The 22,398-nt window shown below is 39.7% G+C and overlaps 1 protein-coding gene across 3 annotated transcripts in view; it reads left to right on the top strand.

Annotated features, from left to right (window-relative positions):
- Positions 1-2,200: 2,200 nt before the first annotated feature.
- The window catches only part of TSHR (thyroid stimulating hormone receptor), a gene marked incomplete at both ends in the record, with an annotated part of 70,304 nt that continues 50,106 nt past the window's right edge, over positions 2,201-22,398 (top strand). For all 3 annotated transcript variants that reach the window (XM_082001004.1, XM_082001003.1, XM_082001002.1), the window contains one exon: positions 2,201-2,370. In XM_082001004.1, coding sequence (XP_081857130.1) covers positions 2,201-2,370 — 170 coding nt within the window. The remainder of the gene's footprint in view (positions 2,371-22,398) is intronic.

Genomic DNA, 22,398 nt, shown 5'->3' with positions numbered 1-22,398 from the left:
GGGTTTTTCCGTCTGGAGAAGAGGAGGCTGAGGGGAGACCTTATCGCTCCCTACAACTACCTGAAAGGGGGTTGTGGTGAGGTGGGTGTTGGTCTCTTCTCCCCAAGTAACTAGTGATAGGAAGAGAGGAAATGGCCTCAAGTTGTGCCAGGGAAGGTTTAGATTAGATATTAGGAAAAATTTCTTCACCAAGAGGGTGGTCAAGCATTGGAACAGGCTGCCCAGGGAGTTGGTGGCGTCACCATCACTGGAAGTGTTCAAAAAACATGTGGATGTGGCACTTTAGGACATGGTTTAATGGGCATGTTGGGTTGATGGTTGGACTTTATGATCTTGAAGGTCTTTTCCAACCTTAATGATTCTGTGATATCCTGAGAAAACCCTGTAGGCAGCTGTAGCAGTGTCTGAATTTTGTAACATGTAGCACATTAGCTGAAGTTCATTAAGTGGCTGAATTACTCCCTGTAGAGTAATCTAGAGAGGAGTAGAGGACCGGGTATGAGCAGTGTGCCAGAAGGACACAACCGAGTGGGGCACGGGACAGCCAGCATTCCCAAGGGAATTCCATGTAATGCAGTGTGAAGTTGTCTAGGGCACTCAGTGGTGGGTGCTTCACTGGGACACCCTAAGGATACCCCTATCCTGAACAGGACAAATGTATTTGATGGGATTCCTCACTTACACAACACCTAAGCACTAACATATGTCTGCAAGATCAGTATTTATATTGTATTTCTTTATGGGTATAGTATTATTTGCTCACCTTAAAAAGATATGTTGAAGGCATTAATTATATTTAGGAAGCACATACTAATGAACTGACTTAAATTACTTTTAAAGAGTTATATCAAAATAATATCTGATGTGTTGTACTCATAACTTTTGGATAAGTCTGATCTAGCTGGAGGGGAACTAATTATCCAAGAAGATTGTGGTCTAATTTTTTACTGTGAGCAGGTTACTTTTTTTAGTTTCCTCCTCCCAAGGTTACAAACAATTTTGTTGATAATTGTTGACATTTTTCTTGTTGTGTACCTACATATGCACAAAATCTACATGAAGGAGCAAACACTGGCATTTAGTTGAAAAAAAAAAGTTAAAAGAATTGAGACAATGTATTAAAGAACTAACTTTACTGCCTCAGTGAATTAAACAATAATATCTCCTTTTTTTCTCTCACTACTTTTAAATATTTCTTTTTAGCAGGTGTATCTCTTGTTTATGAAGAAACCCAGAATTAAATTAGTATTAACTGTATTTTTTCAGCTTCTAGTATGTCTGTCAGACACAGATATGACTGCTTCAGTGCGGGAGCTTTGTGCCATGTCCATTGTAAACCTGTGTCCCGAAGAGTGACAGGGGTAGGTTGCCACTTCAAGCAAGAACAATTCCTCCTTACTTCTCTCAGGGTTAGGATTTTTTCCCCCCCATTTTGTCTTTGGTGAAAGGATTTTATTTTTTCTGATAATGTGAAAAATTTTATTCTCTCCTCTTCATTTTGCTGTCTTTTGTCATGTGATTTTCAAAGTCACTCTTTTGACTTTTTAGTGCTTTTTTTTAAACTGGTTTACGTTCAGTGCGTATCTACTTTGCAGTTAGTCAATTTTTACTCGGCGTAGAGATGTGTTTTAACTTCACTGCTTTTACACGTGAGTTAGCAGTGCGCTTACACAGCCCCCTCCCTCCTCCCTTCTGCAAAGATGCTGGAAGAAACGTTCGGGGTACGAGGTCGCGCCGCCGCGTTTGAGAAGGGCTCGGCGGGCTCGGCGCGCTGCCGGCTGCGGCGGGTCCCGACGGATGCGGACGGGAGCGCGGGGAGCGGTGCCGGCCGGGCGGCGGGGTGCCGGACGGCGTGGCCGTGGCACAGGCCCGCGGGACCCCGCGGGACCCCGCGGGAGGGGTGCCGAGGAGCAGGGGGTGCAGGTCGGTGTGGGGCGGGGAGCGGCAGGGAGGGATGGCCGGACGGGTGGGTGCGGGCGTCGGGGGGAGGAGACGGAGCCTGCCCGAAGGAGAGGGCGCGCCGGGTGCGCGGAGACCTTTGCTGGCCCCGCTTTGGGAGGAGGCGGCGTTGTCCAGCGAAGGTGCCGCCTTTCCCGAGCAGCTTCTCCCGGCGGCGCAGCGTCGCCTGCTCCTGCAGCTCCGGTGTCTCCTCCCTTCCCCTCGGAGAAGCGAGGGGCAGAGCGGGAGCGGGAGGCGGAAGATGCTGTGCCTGCCGGTGGCCTTCCAGTTGCTGCTGGTGCTGGTGCTGTGCAGCCAGGGCACAGAGAGGTGTCCTTCAGCCTTCTGCGAGTGTTCCGACTGGGATGACTACAAAATCACTTGCAGGGACATCCACTTCATTCCCAGCCTCCCGGAGGACACCCAGACCCTGTGAGTACATTGGGATGATCTAGAGGAGACACCAGCCGGTTGTGAGTGTTCATATTTCGCAAGCAGGAGATGCTCTGAGCTGATGCCCTGGGAGATGAGGGAGGGAAGGCGGGGGGGTGTGTGTGCTGTCATTTACCTGGGCAGTAGCAGAGCGGGAACGGCAACGTGCGGGACTCTGCGTGCCAGGGGAGACGTAGGAGAATTGACGCTCAAACCTTACAGCGATGTGAAGAGATGATTGTCCGTTGGGCCTTAAAAGTTCTGGGTAGGATACGGGAAAATTAGTCACCGGGCTGTTTGTGGGCAAATTGAGCGAAGGCTGGATTCTGCGTGGCATATGTGCCCAGGGGGTGAGGGGAAGGAAGGATAGATCAAACACAGTTTTGTAGTTAAAAAAAGGATAGGCATTGAGTGTGCCACCTGGCAAACAGTTCCACGAAAGCTTCTGTGCACTTTCAGCTGCTTTGCCAATGCCCGATGAAGAGAATCCATGGGAACTGAGAATCTCAATATACCGCCTGGGAGACGAAGTACTTCAGATAAACAAAAGTATGGAGTATGGGATAGAGCAGCAAATTTGGAACGTGCCAAAGTGATAGAGCTATACAAATACATAAACCTAAGTGGTTAGTACCATTACAGGCACCATAGAATATGTCTGGGCTCCTGCTGGCAGTTCAGAAGAGTGTCCTGTGTTGTATCTGTCAGTCCCGTAGAGACTGACAGATATGGGAAACCGAAATGGCACCAGTCAGCTCTAACTAAGCAGCTGAAAAAATCCTGAATTTTACTCTGTCTCATAAGGTACTGAATGTTTCTAGTCTCCAAGGGAAGGTTCATTTGTAAGTGAACTACTTTCTGATAAAATAAACAAACTCGAACCCAGTTGATTTAATTGCAAGATAAAATGATAACAGGTTGATCATTTTATGTCTGGATAATGACTCTCAACACTTTATTTGAAAAGGTGAGCCATGAAGTTATTTGAATGTATTTGAATGGACTTCTCAAGATTTTTTAACACCTGAAAGTAAAGGCTTAGCAAATTGATCACTTGAAAAGACAGAAATAAAATTATTTTCATTATTTCCAGTATTTATGCATGCCTTTAATTTTTTTGATGATTAGACTGCTGCATTTCAGCTCATAAGATTTTAAATTATACACGTTTTGATTTGGTTATTATACTTTTGTATATGAGGTTTATTTAGTTTGAAATTGCAGTAATATTACTGTACGTAACACGTAGTATGTTCTTTGAACCACCATGACAAATGAGGAAATAAAGCTGTTTCAGTTTATAGGAGAAATATGCCTTTTTAAAATAGTTAATAAAAACAATGAGATCACATAATTGGATACTTTCCCTGAAAAATCCTGGTATGATGGCTGAGAAGTACCTGTCCACAGCTTCACAATTAAAGCACTGAGGCTGCTGGAGTTCTAGTGTTTTAAACACCTGTTGTAATAGGGGGTCTAAGATCACAAGCCACTGTTTTTAAAAGACAAAAACACCCAGTGAAAATCTTATTACCACGGAAAAAGTAATTAACAAAAACAATTGAGAAATATTTTTATGTTTATTTTGTGTGTATTTCAATCATCTCTATCAATTGGGGTGACCCTTGCAAACTTCTCAAGAAGTGTACTCCCTACCATAGTCATTATAAGACAAGAATAAAATCCAGGTAATGAAAATTTTGATTTTATAGTGTATGGTAGAAAAGGTAGAACATGCGCTGTATAGTCTGTTTGATTTGAAAATAAATAGGAATATTCCCTAAGGAAATAAGGAAAAGAGAGCTCTTTTCACAAAAAGAAAATGCATTTTTTTTACTTCAGTTTGCAGTTTTCTCCCTGGAGAAGGTGTGTATATTTTCCTTCTGTGTTGTTATTTGAATTGCTGAAGTGTACTGTATCTAATTCTGTAGCCCCTTGCTCTCAGCAAATGACTTAATCTTTCTTTCCCTCCATATGTTAAATGGGAGTCATAACAGTTACTTGTGTCTGTTTTTTGTTCAGAGTGCTTTCAGATGCTTCGGACTGACTTACTTGCGTATGGAGGATAAAATAACACAAAGAGTTTTCCTGAGAGATTGTAAGATGTGTGCCCCTGCTTCCATCATGTTTTGCATCCTTCTGCCTTACACCTGGCAACAGTTCCAAATTAAAGACAAAGGATTCGAAAATAATTGAAGTTTTGTTAACCTTAAAAACAAATGAACACTTCTTTTGAAGTGAAGCATGTAGATGTGCGTATCTGCATATTGTGTGTTGAAACCCTCTACAATTTCCCCAAATCCACTTTAGGTAACGTAACTTTGCTTCTTGGCGGTTATGAGTGAACCTCAAGATTGCCGATTTTAAAACTTTCTTATGTGGCTATTCAGTTTTGTAAGGTTTGTAAAGCTAAGAGACTGGTGAGTCTAGGAACACTTTGCCAGCTTTTGGAGATGATGAGCTCTTTTCAGTGCACAGGATCTTGAAACTCCAATTAAAGTTTCGTTCCGATTATTCAGTCGGGACTGTTCTCATTTCTCTGCCCTACTTTAAGAGAGTGGTGTAAGCCTTTTTTTAACAAGCCATGCTTATAAGAAATTGCAAAAAATGTTTATTGCCAAAATCTTTTAGTGGAACAGTGTCATGAACTTCAGCCAGGAAAGTATGTTTGGTTTAAACTATTTTTAATGTATTTGTCCAAATAAAGTTAATGCAGGTGCTTATCCAGAATGGCTGAGTGCACAGATACTGTTCTTGGAGATGCTTTTTTTCAGTACAGAGTTCTCTTTTTTCATTTTCTGTGGAGTAAACAAAACAAGTACAAAGAAAAAGTTTTTTTATATTACAGGTAAAGCTTGTCTTGTTGCCTGAAGTTAAGGATTATATACCCATACCATACTATGGTAGGAAAGTAGTTCTACGTGGTATTGAAATACAGTACTAAAAATGTGAAATCAGTTATCAATAGTTTTGTCACATCTATAGTATTTTCACGCCTCTCTGCACAGCTGACACTTGGCCTTGTCTGGTGCTATTTTACCCCTGTGCCTGCCCTGGCTTTGCTTCTGCCTCTGCTGATCCTGGACTCCACTCGTCCTTCATGCTCTGGCAGCGGCACTACGTGCAGGGTACTGAGGGGATCCCTGTCCCAGCCCCTCGGCTGGCGGTGCTTTCCCCTTGCACCAGCACAGTGCTGGAACAGAGCTGCCATTGGTGCTACGGCCTCCTCCGTCTTTGGTGGAATATGCCAGGGGAGATCCTGGTCTTTCAGAGCAAGCAAATCCACTAGGAAGTGGGGGTTAATGGCTGTGAAGAATTACTTACACTTACAGATCACCAAAACCCCACTCAACCTTTGTCCAAAGATATAATTGCATCATAATGCTTGAATTATTATTATACCTTTCTTGGCATCATTATGATGAACTATACAGATGGTATCCCTGCAACATCTCAATGCAGTTCCCAATGCTTTTCATTTTATGAATCTGTTGTTAGTTGCTTTTAGTTATTTTTTCTTTGGCAATAAAACTAATAAAGTTTTGCTTCTTATTTATTTGTGCTCTACATCACCTGCATTTGCTTACTAAAATAACTTCAGCTCCCCTTCCTATCCCCAGTATCCTCAATACCCTTGCTTTAGTTTTCCACCACTTATAGAACAGCCATAACAAATCAGTCCAACAGCTCTCATCTAATGCAGTATCCTGTCTCCAGGATTTTGCTTCTCTTAATCTTCCTAAGGCATCTGCATATAGAAGTCGTATGTGGAACTCCCCAGGAATAGTGTCTGAGCTTTCAATTATTTTTACCTACAGGAAGTTTCCATGCTTATTGTGGTTCTGTCATTGTAGTAACCCTCAAAGGATTGCTCTTCTGTGTCTCTTGAGTTTCATGTCTGTGCCTCATTCAGTTGTCTCTTGATCTCTTTTCAATATCCATAATATCCTTCAGCAATGAGTTCCACAAGTTTAATAGAAGCTGCAAGAACTCTTCTTTGTTGTCATTGCTGTTGAAAATGCCACGTTGTCCTCCCATCAACAGCTACATACACAACATTTTCAGGTCCATATTATGTCCCTTAAGCCTGCTGACAATATTCTCATCTCCTCCCTATACCTTCTATAGCAAGCCAACAGTAGTGTCCTGTGTTCCCTCCCATAAATGTTACTCAAAGCAGCCTCATCTGCTGCCTAAAACCCATGTGTGTGTGTGTGTATATGACTGGTGAGAAGGCAGCATCTCCCGAGCTGGGAGCTGTGTGGTTGCTGAATGATTATTCCCCACAGAATGGATAAGGGCTGAGCCCTCCCAGCTTTTTTTTTCCCTTCCTTCCCTTCCCTTCCCTTCCCTTCCCTTCCCTTCCCTTCCCTTCCCTTCCCTTCCCTTCCCTTCCCTTCCCTTCCCTTCCCTTCCCTTCCCTTCCCTTCCCTTCCCTTCCCTTCCCTTCCCTTCCCTTCCCTTCCCTTCCCTTCCCTTCCCTTCCCTTCCCTTCCCTTCCCTTCCCTTCCCTTCCCTTCCCTTCCCTTCCCTTCCCTTCCCTTCCCTTCCCTTCCCTTCCCTTCCCTTCCCTTCCCTTCCCTTCCCTTCCCTTCCCTTCCCTTCCCTTCCCTTCCCTTCCCTTCCCTTCCCTTCCCTTCCCTTCCCTTCCCTTCCCTTCCCTTCCCTTCCCTTCCCTTCCCTTCCCTTCCCTTCCCTTCCCTTCCCTTCCCTTCCCTTCCCTTCCCTTCCCTTCCCTTCCCTTCCCTTCCCTTCCCTTCCCTTCCCTTCCCTTCCCTTCCCTTCCCTTCCCTTTTTTCCAGAAGGAATACTAATAAGGTTTCTATCCTGTACCCAGGTGCTACTTTCACATCACCATAATCAAATTTGGTTGAAATTTGACAGGAGGGAGTTAGGGGGGGACAGTGGAACTGGCAGATAAATAGACACAAAACCAGTACAGTCTTTAAGACTGTAAGTCTTTAAGCTACGACTCTGTGTCTGCTCCAGGATATTTGCTGTAGGTAGGATACTGCATTTTGATAAATGCAAGGCAGGTCACCCTTCAGGGGCAAGGAGCCCTGACATACATATGTTTACTATGTTGGTAAGGGTGAACATGTGGATACCAGAAGAACAAGATGTAGTGAATCAGCTGGTCTGTTTAGTTCCCCATGCTGTTGTCAGCTTTTGACAAGAGAGATATGGAAACTGTGTAACTTTTTACACATTTTCAATGTGATAGTTAGAACTAGCAATGATATGTCAAATATTCACAAATACTTGTTGATAAAAATGTTTTTTTGAACTGGAGAACAAAATATGTAGGGACTCAACAGTTTTACCTGTAATAACTGCATCACTGGCATCCACATGTTTTATAAGCTTAATGAGTAGTTTAGATCATTTTGAGTTCACAGAAGCTACAAGTAAAACTGAAGGAGATGATGTCTCTATATTGAAAAAAAAATTTCAAAATATTTTCCCCCATATCTTAGTCTGAGGAATTGTCTGAAATTCAGAGATATTCTGACTTCAGGTAATTCTATCATGATCTTTTTACAGACTTGATTACTTCAGAATTACGTATGGAGCCTCATAAATACGTCTTTAGAAATAACCTTGCAACATAAGCACATAATTATTATCCCCATTTTAATGACGAAGTACCGAGAGTCTAAAAAACAAGAAAAACACTGACAGGGTTAAACAGGCAACTGAAGGAAGCTATTAGGGCATCCTTCAGAAAATGGAAGTCATGCCCAGATGAGAGGATCTTTGGAAACTTGAAATAATGCAGTACAAAAATATTTTGAAGAGAAACTTGTAATATCATAAAAACTCAGTATAGTCTTTAAAACACAAAAGAGGGTAAGGCTGAAAAGCTTCTATCACACTGAAGTGTCGGTATGAAGCTTGTTTGAATCAAACTGAAAAATTGAGTAGAATTAAATTCCCTGAGCCAGATTATACTTGTGTAAACGAGTTCCAAAGACATTAAAATCTGAAATTTCTGCATTAACAACTGTAGTATGTAACCTACCGTTTGAATCAGCCATGGTGACAGAGGAATGGAAGGTCACAAGAGTAGCATATTCCTGCCCTTACAGTGGGCAGGAATTACACAGATCCATTGCAGGGACATTAAAACCTATAGTTTACCATTTTAGCTTTGTGAAGATTGATAATGCAGCTTCTTGCCCACATCTTTGAGAAGATTTCAAGGCCTCATAAGGTTTCAGGAAGGTGTAATCTTAATTACATGGTAAAAAAACATTTGGGTTGTGAATGGCTTGTGATTTACGGCCATTTAACTGTAGCAAAAAGAGCGTGTTTTCTTTCCAGCAACTGTTTAAGTAAAACTGTCTGTGAACAGTCACAGGGTAAAATATGTTATAATAAAATGCTAGGTGTTTGTTTGTGAACTTCATTTGTTTCCCCTTCTTCATAAGTTCTAGAGGCATAGATTTTAAGGCCAAGAGGGCTCATGGGAACATCTAGTCTAACATTCTGGATGATAAGAAGCATACAACTTCCCAATAGGTACAGTTAATTAGAGCTCCTTCTCCTTTTTCTTTGGGGGGGGGTGGGTGGGTAGAAAAACCACATATTGTTGGTTTAAAAATAATATTAAAAAGAATCATATTAAAACAAATCCCATACAACTGTTAACAATATGTTCAAATGCTCAATCATCCTTGCTATTTGTCTGTGTTTCAACATCTCTACCTCCTTCTTAAACTATGAGCATTGGAATTGAACTACCCATATGCTTTATTAAATGTCAGTTGTCCACTGAGCATAACCCTTAAGTCATCTTCAAAGTCTTTGTTTTTGAGAATAGTGTCTGCCCAACCTATAAGAAAAATATGTAGTTTGCTGTTCTTACAAACATTTTTTTCCGCTCATCTATTTCAATTGTCTGCTTTACTCAATTTACCAAATGTTCCAGCTCTCTGTTTATCAGTGACTTGTCGTCTTCATTATTTACAATTCTCACAAAATTTGCTCTCTGAGTTACATAATTCAGCACCTTTATCACTGTCCACATCATAAAGTCTTTCCTTTTTTTGTTGAATCTGGCAATATTTGTTGTTCGTATAGGGATCGTAAGCAATTTATTCCCCTCGCCTTCTTTCTCTCTCAGACTGCTGTAGTGCAAACAACTCCTCAGTTGAAAGATTTCTCTTTTATCAACTTAATAAAAACAAGATAGTGCCATTAGTTAAGAACCATTTTTGGACTTAAACATCAGAGTCTAAATTTGAATATTCCTTTCAAAACAAAATCTTTCACGTAAAGGTCTAATAATCAATGGATTTTTAGGACAGGATAATCTTGCTATCTTTGGAGTACTTTTTTCATCTTGCAAAGGTAACTATTCCCTTCATTGCAAAAACAGAAGATTGGTATAATGACATTGTTACTGAAAGGCATTTTCATCTAAGAGTTGGTTGCAGCATAGAGGTTTTCCTTTTTCGCTCTCCCCATGTTTTCTTGTTTCCTAGTCCACCTTCCTCCTGTAACTGAATTATTTAGAAGTAGCCTATGGCATCATTAACCCATGGAAAAATATGATCAAAACGAACCTCCAAAGGAAATCCTGCTAAGAGCAGAGGAATGGTTGTACTTGGTCAGACCATAGTTCCACCTAGTCCACTATCCTGTTGCATAGGAAAGAGAGAAGTGAATATTATACTTTCCCCTAATATTCTCATAACCTTTAACCACAAAGGGGTTTATGAGCTATATGTTCTTCTTGTCCCTAAGCATAATCAACTATTTTCATGTTGTTTCTGAAAGATGTTTTGTTTTTAAAAGCTTTCAGAGGTGAAATCTTCACTGAGCTCCCCTCAGCAGTCTTTTCCACTGCTTCACTCTCTTCCTGATGCTTTTCTTCAGATTCTTTCACAGTAATTCACAATTTTCCTGAGATGTGCTGTTCCAACTTGCATCAATATCAGTGCTGACTAGGTACTACAAGTAGAATCGGTGTTCCTAGATGTAAAATGAGACCTGTGGGGAGGTCAGGAAGAGATGTTGGGTTTTTTCCTGAAGAAACATGAAACTATTTCTAGCTGCTGAAAAATGGAATTAGCAAAATTCCCACCATTTAATTCAATAGATTTAATTGAGGTATAGAAGTGAAGTGAGTTTTCATCTAAATAAGAAACAGTTATTTTATTAGGCTACCACAAGGACATTAAGAATAGCTGTGATGACTGAAACAAAGGACGCATTTTGCCAAGTACTCTATATCTGAGAGGGACCTTGTCTCCTTCTAGCTTTATATATATGGCATTTTGTTCTTGTTTTTGAAGATGGAGTAAACAGTCAATCCCACCTTCTCCCTGCCCTTCCTGATGTGTAGAACTCCATTATGTCTCCTTTCAGCCATTCTTCACCCAAAGTGAGGAGTCCCAGGCTACCCAGTATCTTCTGTGGAAACCATTCCATGCCTTTGATCATCCTTCTTGCTTTCTTTGTGTTTCTTCCATTTCTAAGTAAATATTCTACTCCAAGTGACAATACCAGTGCTCTACAAGGTATTCAAGGTACAGACAAACCCTAAATTTATGCAGTGGCAAAAGTATGTTATCTATTCCTTTCCCAGTATTTTCTAATATTCGACTGAATTCATGTTTTCATGGAACTAATGCCAAGATCTAACATAATGCCCAGATCTGCTCCTGAGTGAAAATGATTAGTTCAGAACCTGCAATTTTTAATATATGTAACTACGTATGGTTTTCCCTCTGTGTATCCTTTATATCTATTGACACCAAATTTCATATACCATTTTATTTTCCACTCAGTCCTGTAAGAGCCTTCTGAAATTCTTCACATTCAGCTCTTAGCATTACTACCTTAATAACATCCTAGCATGAGTAAACATTGTTACCTTACTGTTTATCCCCCTTTTCCAGGTGGTTTATGAATGTATATTAAACAGCCAAGTTCTTACTCAGATCCCTGTGAAGTAAACTTCTTTTACTCTTCTCCTTTTTTTCCTATTTTTAACCAAGAAGTTAACTGGAGTGTATTTATCCAAACTTTCATAATCTTGGAAATGAACTAGACTTTTTTCCTCTAAGGAAGAACTAAATTTTCCTTATATATTGAAGTGTCTCCCTTAGCAGGACATAATTGCATAAACCTATTTTTAATATATAAAATCCTTACATAAACATTTAAACATGCTGGAAAATAAGAGTGAAAACTATTTCTTACGGAAGATCTAAGTAAAGATACAAATAAACATATTACCTTAGAAACCGCTGAATGTGCTCTCCTTGACCAGCCTCAAAACTTAGATGTATTTAGTTGTATATTATCAGCCTTATCCCAGTATTGCAGTACCATGTTTGCTGTTTTTGGCAGTTTATCTAAGATTCTGAACCCGAAGTGTTGCACAGTCTGAAATACCAGCTGGTACATCATTGCTTTTGCTACTGTTAATAAAAATGTCATGGATGCTGACCAGGTTTCCGTACCAGCATTTGTTAATTTCCCTTGCCCTTCACTAAGGATTTTAGACAATCTGGCTGGAAGAAAAAGTCTCTGAAAGGCTGCCACTGGATTTTTAGTACTGTTCTGGATCCCCTTTTAAAAGAGGGGGGACATTTTGAACGTCCATTTGCATACCAGTTGCACTTCTCATACTTACCTGTATTTAACTTGCATTGCCATCACCACAAGTCAACACCAGCTCATTCCTTACATTCCTCAAACAGGAAAAATCAAGAAAATTACATTTATTATTTCATTCATTGTCTATATCACTGTCATTTGTGGACCAAACCCTATAACTGTGGGCATTGGACAAGGACAGTACATAGATGGTTCTTGCCCCTAAAAGCAGCGCAGGACTGCAGAGGGATACAGACAAACATGGGCATCTGTAAGGCAGTAGAAAGCTGTATATTTACATATATAATATATGCACATTTCTGGAATAGGGTTCTGGAGTAGGGTTGTGTTTTTTTCCCTAAGGTAGAGCTCTGCCACTATCGGAATCTGTAAATGAAAGACATTTAAGCTAAGCAAATATGAAACCAAAATTACTGTTTGTGTGTCTTTTCAGTAGAAATTCAAGCCATTTTGAAGTAACTTCCTGTGTCGTTTCATTTCTAAAAGTCCTTTGGTGAATCTTAACAGTATTATGATGAACGTTTCTTACATTTCCCTGTGTGCTTTTAATGTTTGTCATATGTCAAAAAAAATTAGGTTTCAGAGATCTCTCTGAATTTTAAAGTATCTCTGATTGTTTATAAAGGCCTCGGGGGGTTTTAAAGCCTGTTCCCTTTCTGTCACATATGATCTCAGACCCTCTTTGTCTCACAAAACCAGATGTCACTTTTTGGTTCAAACGGAATAGCAGGAAAACTCTTAATTTACATTGGAAGCGTGAAGAAAATTATTAACGAAAGCATGCTGTTCTATAATCCCTGCTCAGCTGGCCAGTTTCCAATGAAGTTCCCTCCTTATTCCCAAATAAACATACAAAGATTTCTCCAAAGGGACATGGTTCGAGTGGTCTGTAGTGCAAATATGGCCTACTGAAACGTTTTCACAGCCTGGGAGAATGGCCTCTGTACTGCAACATCTTTTTAATCCGTATGTCTGACTCATACAGAAATCAAGAAAATGAACAAAAAAAAAAGTTGAAAAAATGCTGTAATCATATGCAAATGGGAAGAAAGGAAGAAAGAAAGACTAGGTAGAATAAAACATTATTTTGGTGGAAAGGATGAAGATTCTCCTCTTGTGGATCTATGATATCAATTTTTCTTCCCGACCACTAGAAAAAAGGTAGTGCTGTTGCTCAGAGTTGTGATTTTGCAATCAGTAGAGGTATACATGTTCAGAATTATATCAGGAGCAAACCTTTTCTTCTGGGCTACATGAATTTCAAAACTGCCATCAGGACTGTCTCCACCTCAGCTGAATGCATACGGTCATGTTGAGGTATGACAAAATGTTGTAATGGAGATAGCTTCTGAAGAAGTCCTTGGATAATTTTTTTCTTTGTAACTGAATTTACCCACCAAGAAGGAACAGAGTTCTTTTTCTAATAGCTATGTTAAGCTCTAGGCTGTCATTTTTTTAACCTTTGTTCACCCTCTTGTTGTGACAGAGACTTCCCCTTTTCCCAGCTTGCATGAGTCCTCGTGGAAGAACGAGAGGAATTTCACCACTCAGAGAGGTTCTGGAGGAAAATTGTATTTCATATAGTCTTAGTTTATATTAACATTTGTGGAAACTCCCTAATTAAATGGGTAAGGAGGAAACTGCATTTTTTAACATGGAGTCTTTTAAACTATTTTGGTGGGCATTTCCTTTCTGACTAATGGGTGAGTTGAAAACAATTTACTTGTTAGTTCCTGGGTTACAAATATGTATACTAACTCTTCGGAGTGTCCTGGGGCATAAAAACAAGACAATTGTTGTACTGGGTCATAAAGAAAGCTCCATCTCACCCAAGGTCCTGTCCTGAACATTGACCAAAAGCAGATACCCAGGGCACAGGGTATGAATAGTCTTATATACAGGGGTCAAATAAGGAGAGCCAAAGTTCTGCTGGAGCTGAAACTAGCAAGGGATCGTGAAGGGCAACAAGAGGGACTTCTGTGTGTGCGTGGTCGGCAAAAGGAAAACCAAGCAAACTGTGGGCCCACTGCTCAGGGGGGCAAGGGACCTAGTGACAAGTGACATGGAAAAGGCCTTGATGCCTTCTTTGCACTGGTTCTTTTTTTCATCTGCTCCCATGCCTCCTAGGTCCCTTCACCTCGTAGCACAGCCTGAGGAAATGGAGCATCACCTGTAGTAGAAGATAGACTAAAGCAGCACTGAAGTGTACTGGACATACAGAAATCTATGGGACCAGATGGGATGCACCTAAGGGTGATGAGGGAGCTGGTCGATGTCATTGTGAGGCCACCCTATGATCTTTGAAAGGCCATGGTGATCAAGGCAGGTTGATGATGTCTGAAAAGGGCAAACATCATGCACATCTTCCATTAAGGCAAAAAGAAGGATCTGGGGAATCAAAGGCTGGTGGCTGCTATATAGTTATTTTTTGTCTGCAAGTCATTCTGTACCTTTGAACATACTTTTGCAGGTGCTATATACAAGACCAGTGGCAAAACAATTTTCTTAATTTTGTTCTAGATTTCTCTCCTAATAATTCCTAACATTCAGCTTGCCTTTTTGACCTCTGCTGAGCAGCTGGCAGTAATTATAGGTGCTTAGTGGTCCTCTGATTAGAAACAATACTAGCCAGCAATTACAGCCTGTTCTTGCTCTTTCCCTGTAGGAAGTGAACCTCTGCTGACTGCTGTTCTCTGAAATTTCACGGTCCCATTTGAACTTTCTTTACAACCATTTATAGACTCTTAGCTTGATATTTCAGAAACTCAGCTCTTCTCTATTGTTTTCGGAGTACATGCTCCTCTGGTGCAGATGGAGCAAGGTAGTGGGCCACTTGGGAGGGCGGCCAGCAGAGGAACCGCGTAGTGCCAGGTAGATCCGCCCAGAATTAGCTAAGCAGAATAAATCATTGTGATCTTTAAAGAACATTTAGATATGAGCTGAGACTGATAGATCTTTAGAATCAATCATACTGAAAGTATGCCAGTGTTTTTAAGAAAGTATTATTTTTATTAGTAGCTGTCAGAAAAAAATGTAGGCATGAAATATTCTTTCACCCACGGGACTCTCTCTTAGATACCAGGACTAAGAGGCAAAACCAGAAGAGAAATCTGCACTATTTCTGCAGAAAAATCAAAGACTGCAATGCTAAGGACATTAAGCAGAGCAATCTAGGGATCCAGTGAAAGGTACAGAAGAAGGAAAAAACAGGAGTACGAGGCATAAGAGGTCAGAGCAGAGACAATCTCTTCATGGTCTATCTTACTAGCTGTGGCTGATAGATAGCCTTAAAAGAGTTTTCATATTGTTCCATCAAAGTAGTTTAACTCTTTCCTGAATTATACGTATTATATATACACATTCTATACATTATACAGCCAACACACTAGGTTATAGCGTTAGGTTTCATTTCAATTACCTTTACTGGCTCTTCAGTCTCTATATTTATCTCCTTATCTGTGAGAGAAAACATCTCAAGCTTGCTGTGTTGTGTGACTCAACCTTCCTTCTTAAAGATTGCCATTTAAAACACTGGTTTTCATTAAATGGGGATATACTAGAGGTAATTGCTATACACTTTTCTACCTTTGTTTTTATTTCAAAACAAGTTGAAAAGATTTCCATAAAATTACTCTGTGATGCTTTCTTTAGATCCAGGCAGATCACACTGGCTTTCTTGAGATCAAGAGAGAACTAGGCTTATTTTAGCATGTGTCAGCAGCTCATTATCTATGTTGCGGTTTAAATTGTAATGAATTTACTGTTAGGTGTTATTGTTGATTCTACTTGAGTCAGTAGCATTGGATTTTGGAAAATCCTAGATATGGCTGTTTCCCATTGACTTAGCCTTGTGGTTTAGCCCCAGCCAACAACCAAACACCAAGCTGCCAATTTTCCAAATATAATCACCTTTTTTATAGTGTTTCAAAGTTCTGTAAACCCATGTTATGGAAAATATAAAGCATTTATTAATTTTGCAAATATATAAAAAGCCTGTATGAGTCAGATTTTTGAGAAGTTGCCTCTTAACTGATACCAACAGAAAACATACTATTATTAGCTTTTTGCAAAATACTCTGTAAACAATTGCTTAGTAATTACAGTATTTTTTAATATTTAAGCTTTTTCTTTCCTTTTACAGTTAAATCAGTAAGCTCTGTTTCTCAACGCAGGAGAAGGCTGTTGTGTGCTTTTGAAGTGTAATGGTTTGGAAATTTAAGGTCAAAAGAAAACAATGCAATGAAAACTGACTGAAGTAGCAGTTCAAGATTCACTGGACTGTAACACTTACAGAATCAGTCTGTTAAACAACTGTCAAAATCCCCTCCTAAAATAGAATTTTTTAACTCTGGTGTAAAACACTTTTTTTGGTATTTAGTTGACCAAAACTAGTCATCTCCAGAGACAAGAAAAAGATAAAAATCCGTTTCTACTGCCATATCACCATTGTCTTGTGTGACAATGTGCAGTATTCTCATCTAAGTGAACCTCTTCTTAGCATCTACAAAAGAACTATTTGCAGTCCCTCTGCTTTTCTGTTGAGCAAGCTATGTGTGTAGTTAAAGCATATTGAAGTAATGCATACTTCTACTGGGAATGGCTTTTTGTTTTGCGCTTAAGAAATGTTACTTATACAGTGACCGATTAGCAATGAAAAAAAAATGTATTCAATGTTCAAAAAAGATTAAGATGATCTTCAGCAGTGTCTCTGGTCCCCTGCTGTCACTCGTTCCTGCTCTTCATCTGGTCACTTCATTGGGTTGGTGTGTGTGTACAGCAAAGCACTGCATAGTTTGTAAATAACTGCAAGAACGCTTAGAACAGTTTTTTCTATGACTCACCATTGTGAGTTATGAACAAATCGTTTCACTTTGACTTTTCACTTTGACTGAGAGGATAGTACATACTAATATGTTGGACCTAGTGTATGTCAACAGCAGGACTACAGAAGTAATGCCAAGCCTTTTCAAGAAAAATATGTAGGTAAATATAATAACATGCATCAGATTTGAAAGGAAATTTTAAAAGTACAAATTTTTGTCAAATGCAGTATTTTGGAAGCATTTTATGTTGCAACATGTGCATAAAATTATTTGTATGATTACCTGAAAGACAATTGATGAGATATTTTAATGGATTTGGTAAGTATAATGGTGTTTGGTAGAAAAGTAATGAATTATTTTTAAAAAAATCAAATTTGGTTTTGGCTTCAGAAATAGTTAAATATTTTTACAAGTGAAAACAACTCAGTGTTGTTCAGAAAACGAACTAATTGCAAATAAAACTTAAAAAAACCCACCTCTAACCATTTCTTATGATAACCTACAAAACATCCAGATATTGACAAAGGTCAAGGAAAAAACTTCCAGTTGTGAGAAATGTGGCCGCTGAATAGGCTGCATATTTACATGTGATGTCTCATCACATACTTAACATGACTTCTCTTTTCTTTATTTGATGCAGAAAACAGTTATACGCTGGGTTTACAGGTACCCCGTGTACCATGAAATGTATTAACAACTTCCTTTGAGGAATGTGAGTGATATCTTAAACTGGTATGAATGGAAAATTTCAAAGGTAGCTCCCAGTTTTGTTCAGAACTCATTTTATGGGTATGTTTGTAGGGCTTGGAAACATATTTCCCAAAACAAAGTGATTATTTAACTTATTTTTAGAGGCTTTTTTTTAGTTCTATATTTCACTTAGTAATTTATTGTCTTTTCAACTTTATTGTCTGTTCAACTTTGCCTTGAATGAGGAGAAAATATTTCAAACAGTTGACCAATAGTCTTAGTGTTTATGCATAAAGGTAAACATCAATGGAGAAAATAATTTGTATCCTTCAAATGTTGAACACAAAAGCCTTACAAAGACCTTACCGCTCTGCAGGGCAGTTGTGTACAATTTTTATAAAAAGAGTTTTAATTTGGTATATATTGAAGAGTGCCTTGTCATCATTTTAAATCCCAATTTTTTCCTTTATATTCTTTCAATTTTACTGGCCTTTGCCGCTTTTTCTGAGAGAATATTTTGTATTTGGAAAACAGAGGGCAAGTGATTTAATGATATATCCAGTTCAGGATTTTACTGAGTCACATATTTAAAATGCAACTTGAAAATTAACAGTTATCTCTTGCCATTTCTTAGGATCTACAACTGTGTCATTGCAAGGGTATTACTTTAATTAAATCTTCTACAGGAATTTACAAAAGCATACTGAAGTGTTATCTTCACTGCGATTGCCTTACTATGACACCCTCGTAATACTTCTGCTGTTTGCATTTGTGTGGCCACCTTCCTTTAGCACTGACATGTATACTAGAGCAAAACATAAGCCACTATCTAGTTTGCTATTTGTTTTTTCTTCAGATTTTAGTGGTACCGATTATGTTTTTACTTGCTCAGCCAGTGTCTTTCAGCAGTTCCCTGTATTAGTGTAGTTCCTCGCAGGATTTTTCCACATTTTTTGCAGTTTTCAGTATCTGGACTGTTTCGGATTAAATACCTCTGCCTTGTAGGTAATTAAATGTCATGCTTACTTCAGCACTGACGGTTCTGAAATCTATTAAATGACATTAGCAACCTACTCTTTTGCTGGTAAATGGAAGGTAACATTCAGCAGAGCCAATGTCTCCTGTAAACTCTTAATTTTTTACTCAGATCCAGCAAGCAGCAGCGGGTGATCAATTGAGCAAGAGTAAGCTCTGACTTTATGGATTGGTGTTTCCTGTTTGCTATATATTAGCAAGTAACCAACCTGAGCTCTTGCCTGTCAGTCTGACAGTGTCCATATGCACCTCAGTACGTAGGAAGAGGATACGATAGCGCCAAGAACTTACTTTCAACACAGAATTGTCCCAAACGCTGACCCGCACACTTTCATTTTGAACGGCTCTAGTATTCCTCTAATTTCTTAGGGTTGGGCCAGTTTTGAGTGTATACTTTATGTTATTCTTTCAGACTGCTAGTTAATTGTGGGAAAGCAGCTAGGTCGCCTTCTAGCAAATTCAGAAGTCATTTCTTACTTCTAGAGTTACGTTGCGTGTGAGTCTTTCCATCGCTCCTACAACGTTGGTAATACTAGTGTTAGACACCAGGTGGTAATCGTCTTCTGGTGAGCTCAGCGTGCATTCGCTCTGCGAAATGCCTTTTTATAGCTATTTTTGTACCACTGAAACACTATGATGCATTTATTTCAGAATGACAAAAAAAACCCCATAATATTTTTAAGTTCGTTTATTTTGTGTTGGGTTTAATTGAATATAAAAAACTAGAATTTAATTTGTCAATAATTGTTTACCTAGCCATTATCTTAGTTGTCATAGATATTTCTCCTATATAAAAGCTGGAAGGTTGTTATAATTCTCTCAGAAAGATGAAATTAGTATGTAAAATTCCTTACTTTGTTTCACATACGGTCAATTTTTTTTCCTGTCTTTGTGGAGAATAGTTCATTAAAATACTTGAAGCTACTGTTGCTATGATTCAAATGATAAATCATGTCATTTTAATCTGAAATTCTTTGAATGGTCCCTCTTTATTTATTATATTTTGTAGACAGACATTTAGGAATGTTTTAAAACGAAGCAGCTAAGTATGCAAAATACGTATTTACTTCCCTAATACATCTTACTGAAGTAATATCATAGATATTGCTGAGGATGTTGTTAAAATCATGTATGTATAGTTAGACATATATATATTTCTTAATGTAGAAAATGCAAAACTGTTTGTATTTGAGGAAAATGTTGGTTTCGCTTGGATTCTTCACTGACTATTTGCCTTCGGCTCCTGCTAAAAGATAATGTCCTCTCAGCCCTGGCTTGGCCAACTAGATGCTTTTTCTTCCTTAGTTAGGGCTTCGAAGTAGCTGCAGGGATCACTGCAGACAGGCTGCAGCCGAGCGAGAAGAGTTTCCTTCTCTGTCGTTTACTGGAGCATGAGGTCAGGCCCCTTGTTACAGGCAATTTCTGCCAGTCTGGGTGCAGCAGTGGCCCGTGAGAAGGGATGGTGCCACCACTGAGATCCAAGGAGTAGATTCAAAGTCCAAGAGGTAGTAAAGAGGGAGAAAGAACCATCAAGCCTTGAAATCACCCAAGAGAAGAGACTTGTTTTCTTGCATATAAGGTGGAGTTCTTTGGTACGCTGTTGGGCACTGAAATGATGAAGTGCAAATAAGAAGTGTGAGACTCTGGGGTAAACCATAGTGTATATAATAAGTGGTACTTTGAAGTGCTACATACTTTGTACAGCTTTATTCCCAGAGCAGATTTGGGAAATCTAATCCAGCATGGATGTTGAATTAATCTAATAGACATTGGAATAAATAATTTAAGTGAACAGTTTAATGTTTGTATTTCCCAAAACGTTTCCTTTTGCATAACAATATGTTTTTTGGGGGCGGGGGGGGTTGTTCATTGCTTGATTAAATGAAGGAGGTTGAAAACCAGGGGTTGGTTTTTGTTTGAGGTATTTGGATGTGCAAAGTTTAAAAGTATTAAAAAAATCATTGTATTATCAGAGCAGTCACGCAAGTTACCTGTAAGGGTATATGGCAAGAGAGTCTGTGCTCAGATTATCTGATCAAGGGCCTTGTCAAATGGGATGCTAAGGAAAGGGGAGGCAATAAAGAAAACATACAGAGACCCAGATCCCACAGAGAAACACGAATGACAAGAATGACAAAATAAAGACAAAAAACCAGCCTGGTCAGTCATGCTAATTGATGGGCTACCAAGAAACTGCAGACATCACTTCGAAGAGGGGCCAACCTGGAGGGATGCAGACTGGAGGTCCTGGGTATTGGGGACTGGTGGAATTATGCAACCTGCTGAGGCAACGTGCTGGGGAAGGGAATCATGGGGAAGAAAGGAAGAATAAACAGAAAGGGATATAAAAGGGGTCGGTTACACGTGAAATGGGGCTGGTCAGTACGTTTGACCGCGCCCTGTGCCTGATCACTGCAGTCTGTCCTACCTTCTCACTAAATCCTCATGACATTATCTATTATGTTTAGTCACAGTTGAAGTTACATTAGATTTTGCTAAAACATAACATTTACATATAACATGAAGGTCATATTTATATATGGTATGAACCTTAATGAAAAAGTATAGATGAAATCAGAGGAGGGGAAGGAAGACAGCAAATAAAAGGCTCACTTTACTGGAATCAGTGTCAAAACTGTGAAAAACTGCTGCTGTTAAATGGTGGAAAGCCAAAAAGGGGAAAAAAAAGGAAAGCCCTCACAAGTAATCGTTAGAGCGTGTCTGTTTTGAAATGTTTTAACACCTACCACCTGTACATTTCATATGATTAATTAGGAATGTGCTGGGGTCACGGTTCTTTAACACTGAACCTTGCAAGGCTTCTAGAGCTGCCGGTGCCCGGTTGCCCGCACGTGTGAGCACACAGGAGGGGCTGTGCAGGATCTTGCCGAAGCTCCGTCCCTCCCAGTCTTCTGCCTGCAGCTGTGACCGGTAAAATACGCCCTGTGAAGAGTATATAAGACAAATGTGCAGTGACACTGTCCTGGGACACCCTCCCAGTAATAGTTTTTGGTTCATCCACTTTCTGAACCTGCGAATTTGTATTTTAGATGCCCAGGTGCGTTTTTATTCCATGAATCTGTCGAGCCACTTTAGCATCCAGTATTTTTGCCATTGCCTCTGGTACTGTCCCATCTCAGAAAAGGCTGAAAGGAATGTGTTTCATTTTTCCATCACCCAGGTCCCTGGCCAGTTTACCAAGATAAGTCACTGCTGATTTCATTCCTTATTAATATGCTAGGCTGTACATGAGGGAGGGCTAAAAAGTGAACACCCAAACTGTCCAGCCACTTCTGCCAACTTCTAACAAAGGAACAAGGTTTGACTATGTCAGCTAAATCTACCATCAGAGACCTCATGCAGTTGCTCCCATCTCTTACTCTGCAGCTAAGTGTTCAGCTTCGTCATTTACCGATCTGTTCAGTATTTTTTTTCCTGCTCTGTGAACTCAGGTGATAGACATGGCTGTTCAGCCTGATCTGGGCTTGGTATAGGGTAGCAGAGAATGAGGGGGGAGAAGTAGTCATGGTCAGTGTTGTTCAAAGAAAGAATGCTTCCTCCCACCAATCTCTTACAGGTGACAGATAGGAAGGACACCCTTCTGCTGCTGCCCTGCCTTGATAAACAGACTCTCATGCCTGGGAAACAAACCAACCCCCAAAACCCCACAACAGACCCCAAACTCTTGAGAGGCTTATAGCTAAGTGCAGTTGCAAAAATCTTTTAAAAAAAACAGTACTTTTTATAAATGTATTTAGTGTAAGGTATTAGATAATATATTGCATATGCCTTCAAGCTATTGTAAGAACTTCAGCACTGAGTCAGGATTCATCAGCCATCAGAGATATAG

Source organism: Phaethon aethereus (genome assembly GCF_964289735.1).
Source record: "Phaethon aethereus genome assembly, chromosome: 5".
In the NCBI taxonomy this organism is placed as follows: domain Eukaryota; kingdom Metazoa; phylum Chordata; class Aves; order Phaethontiformes; family Phaethontidae; genus Phaethon; species Phaethon aethereus.
The sequence above is the reverse complement of the archived record's forward strand: the minus strand, read 5'-3'. Positions and strand labels throughout refer to the sequence as shown.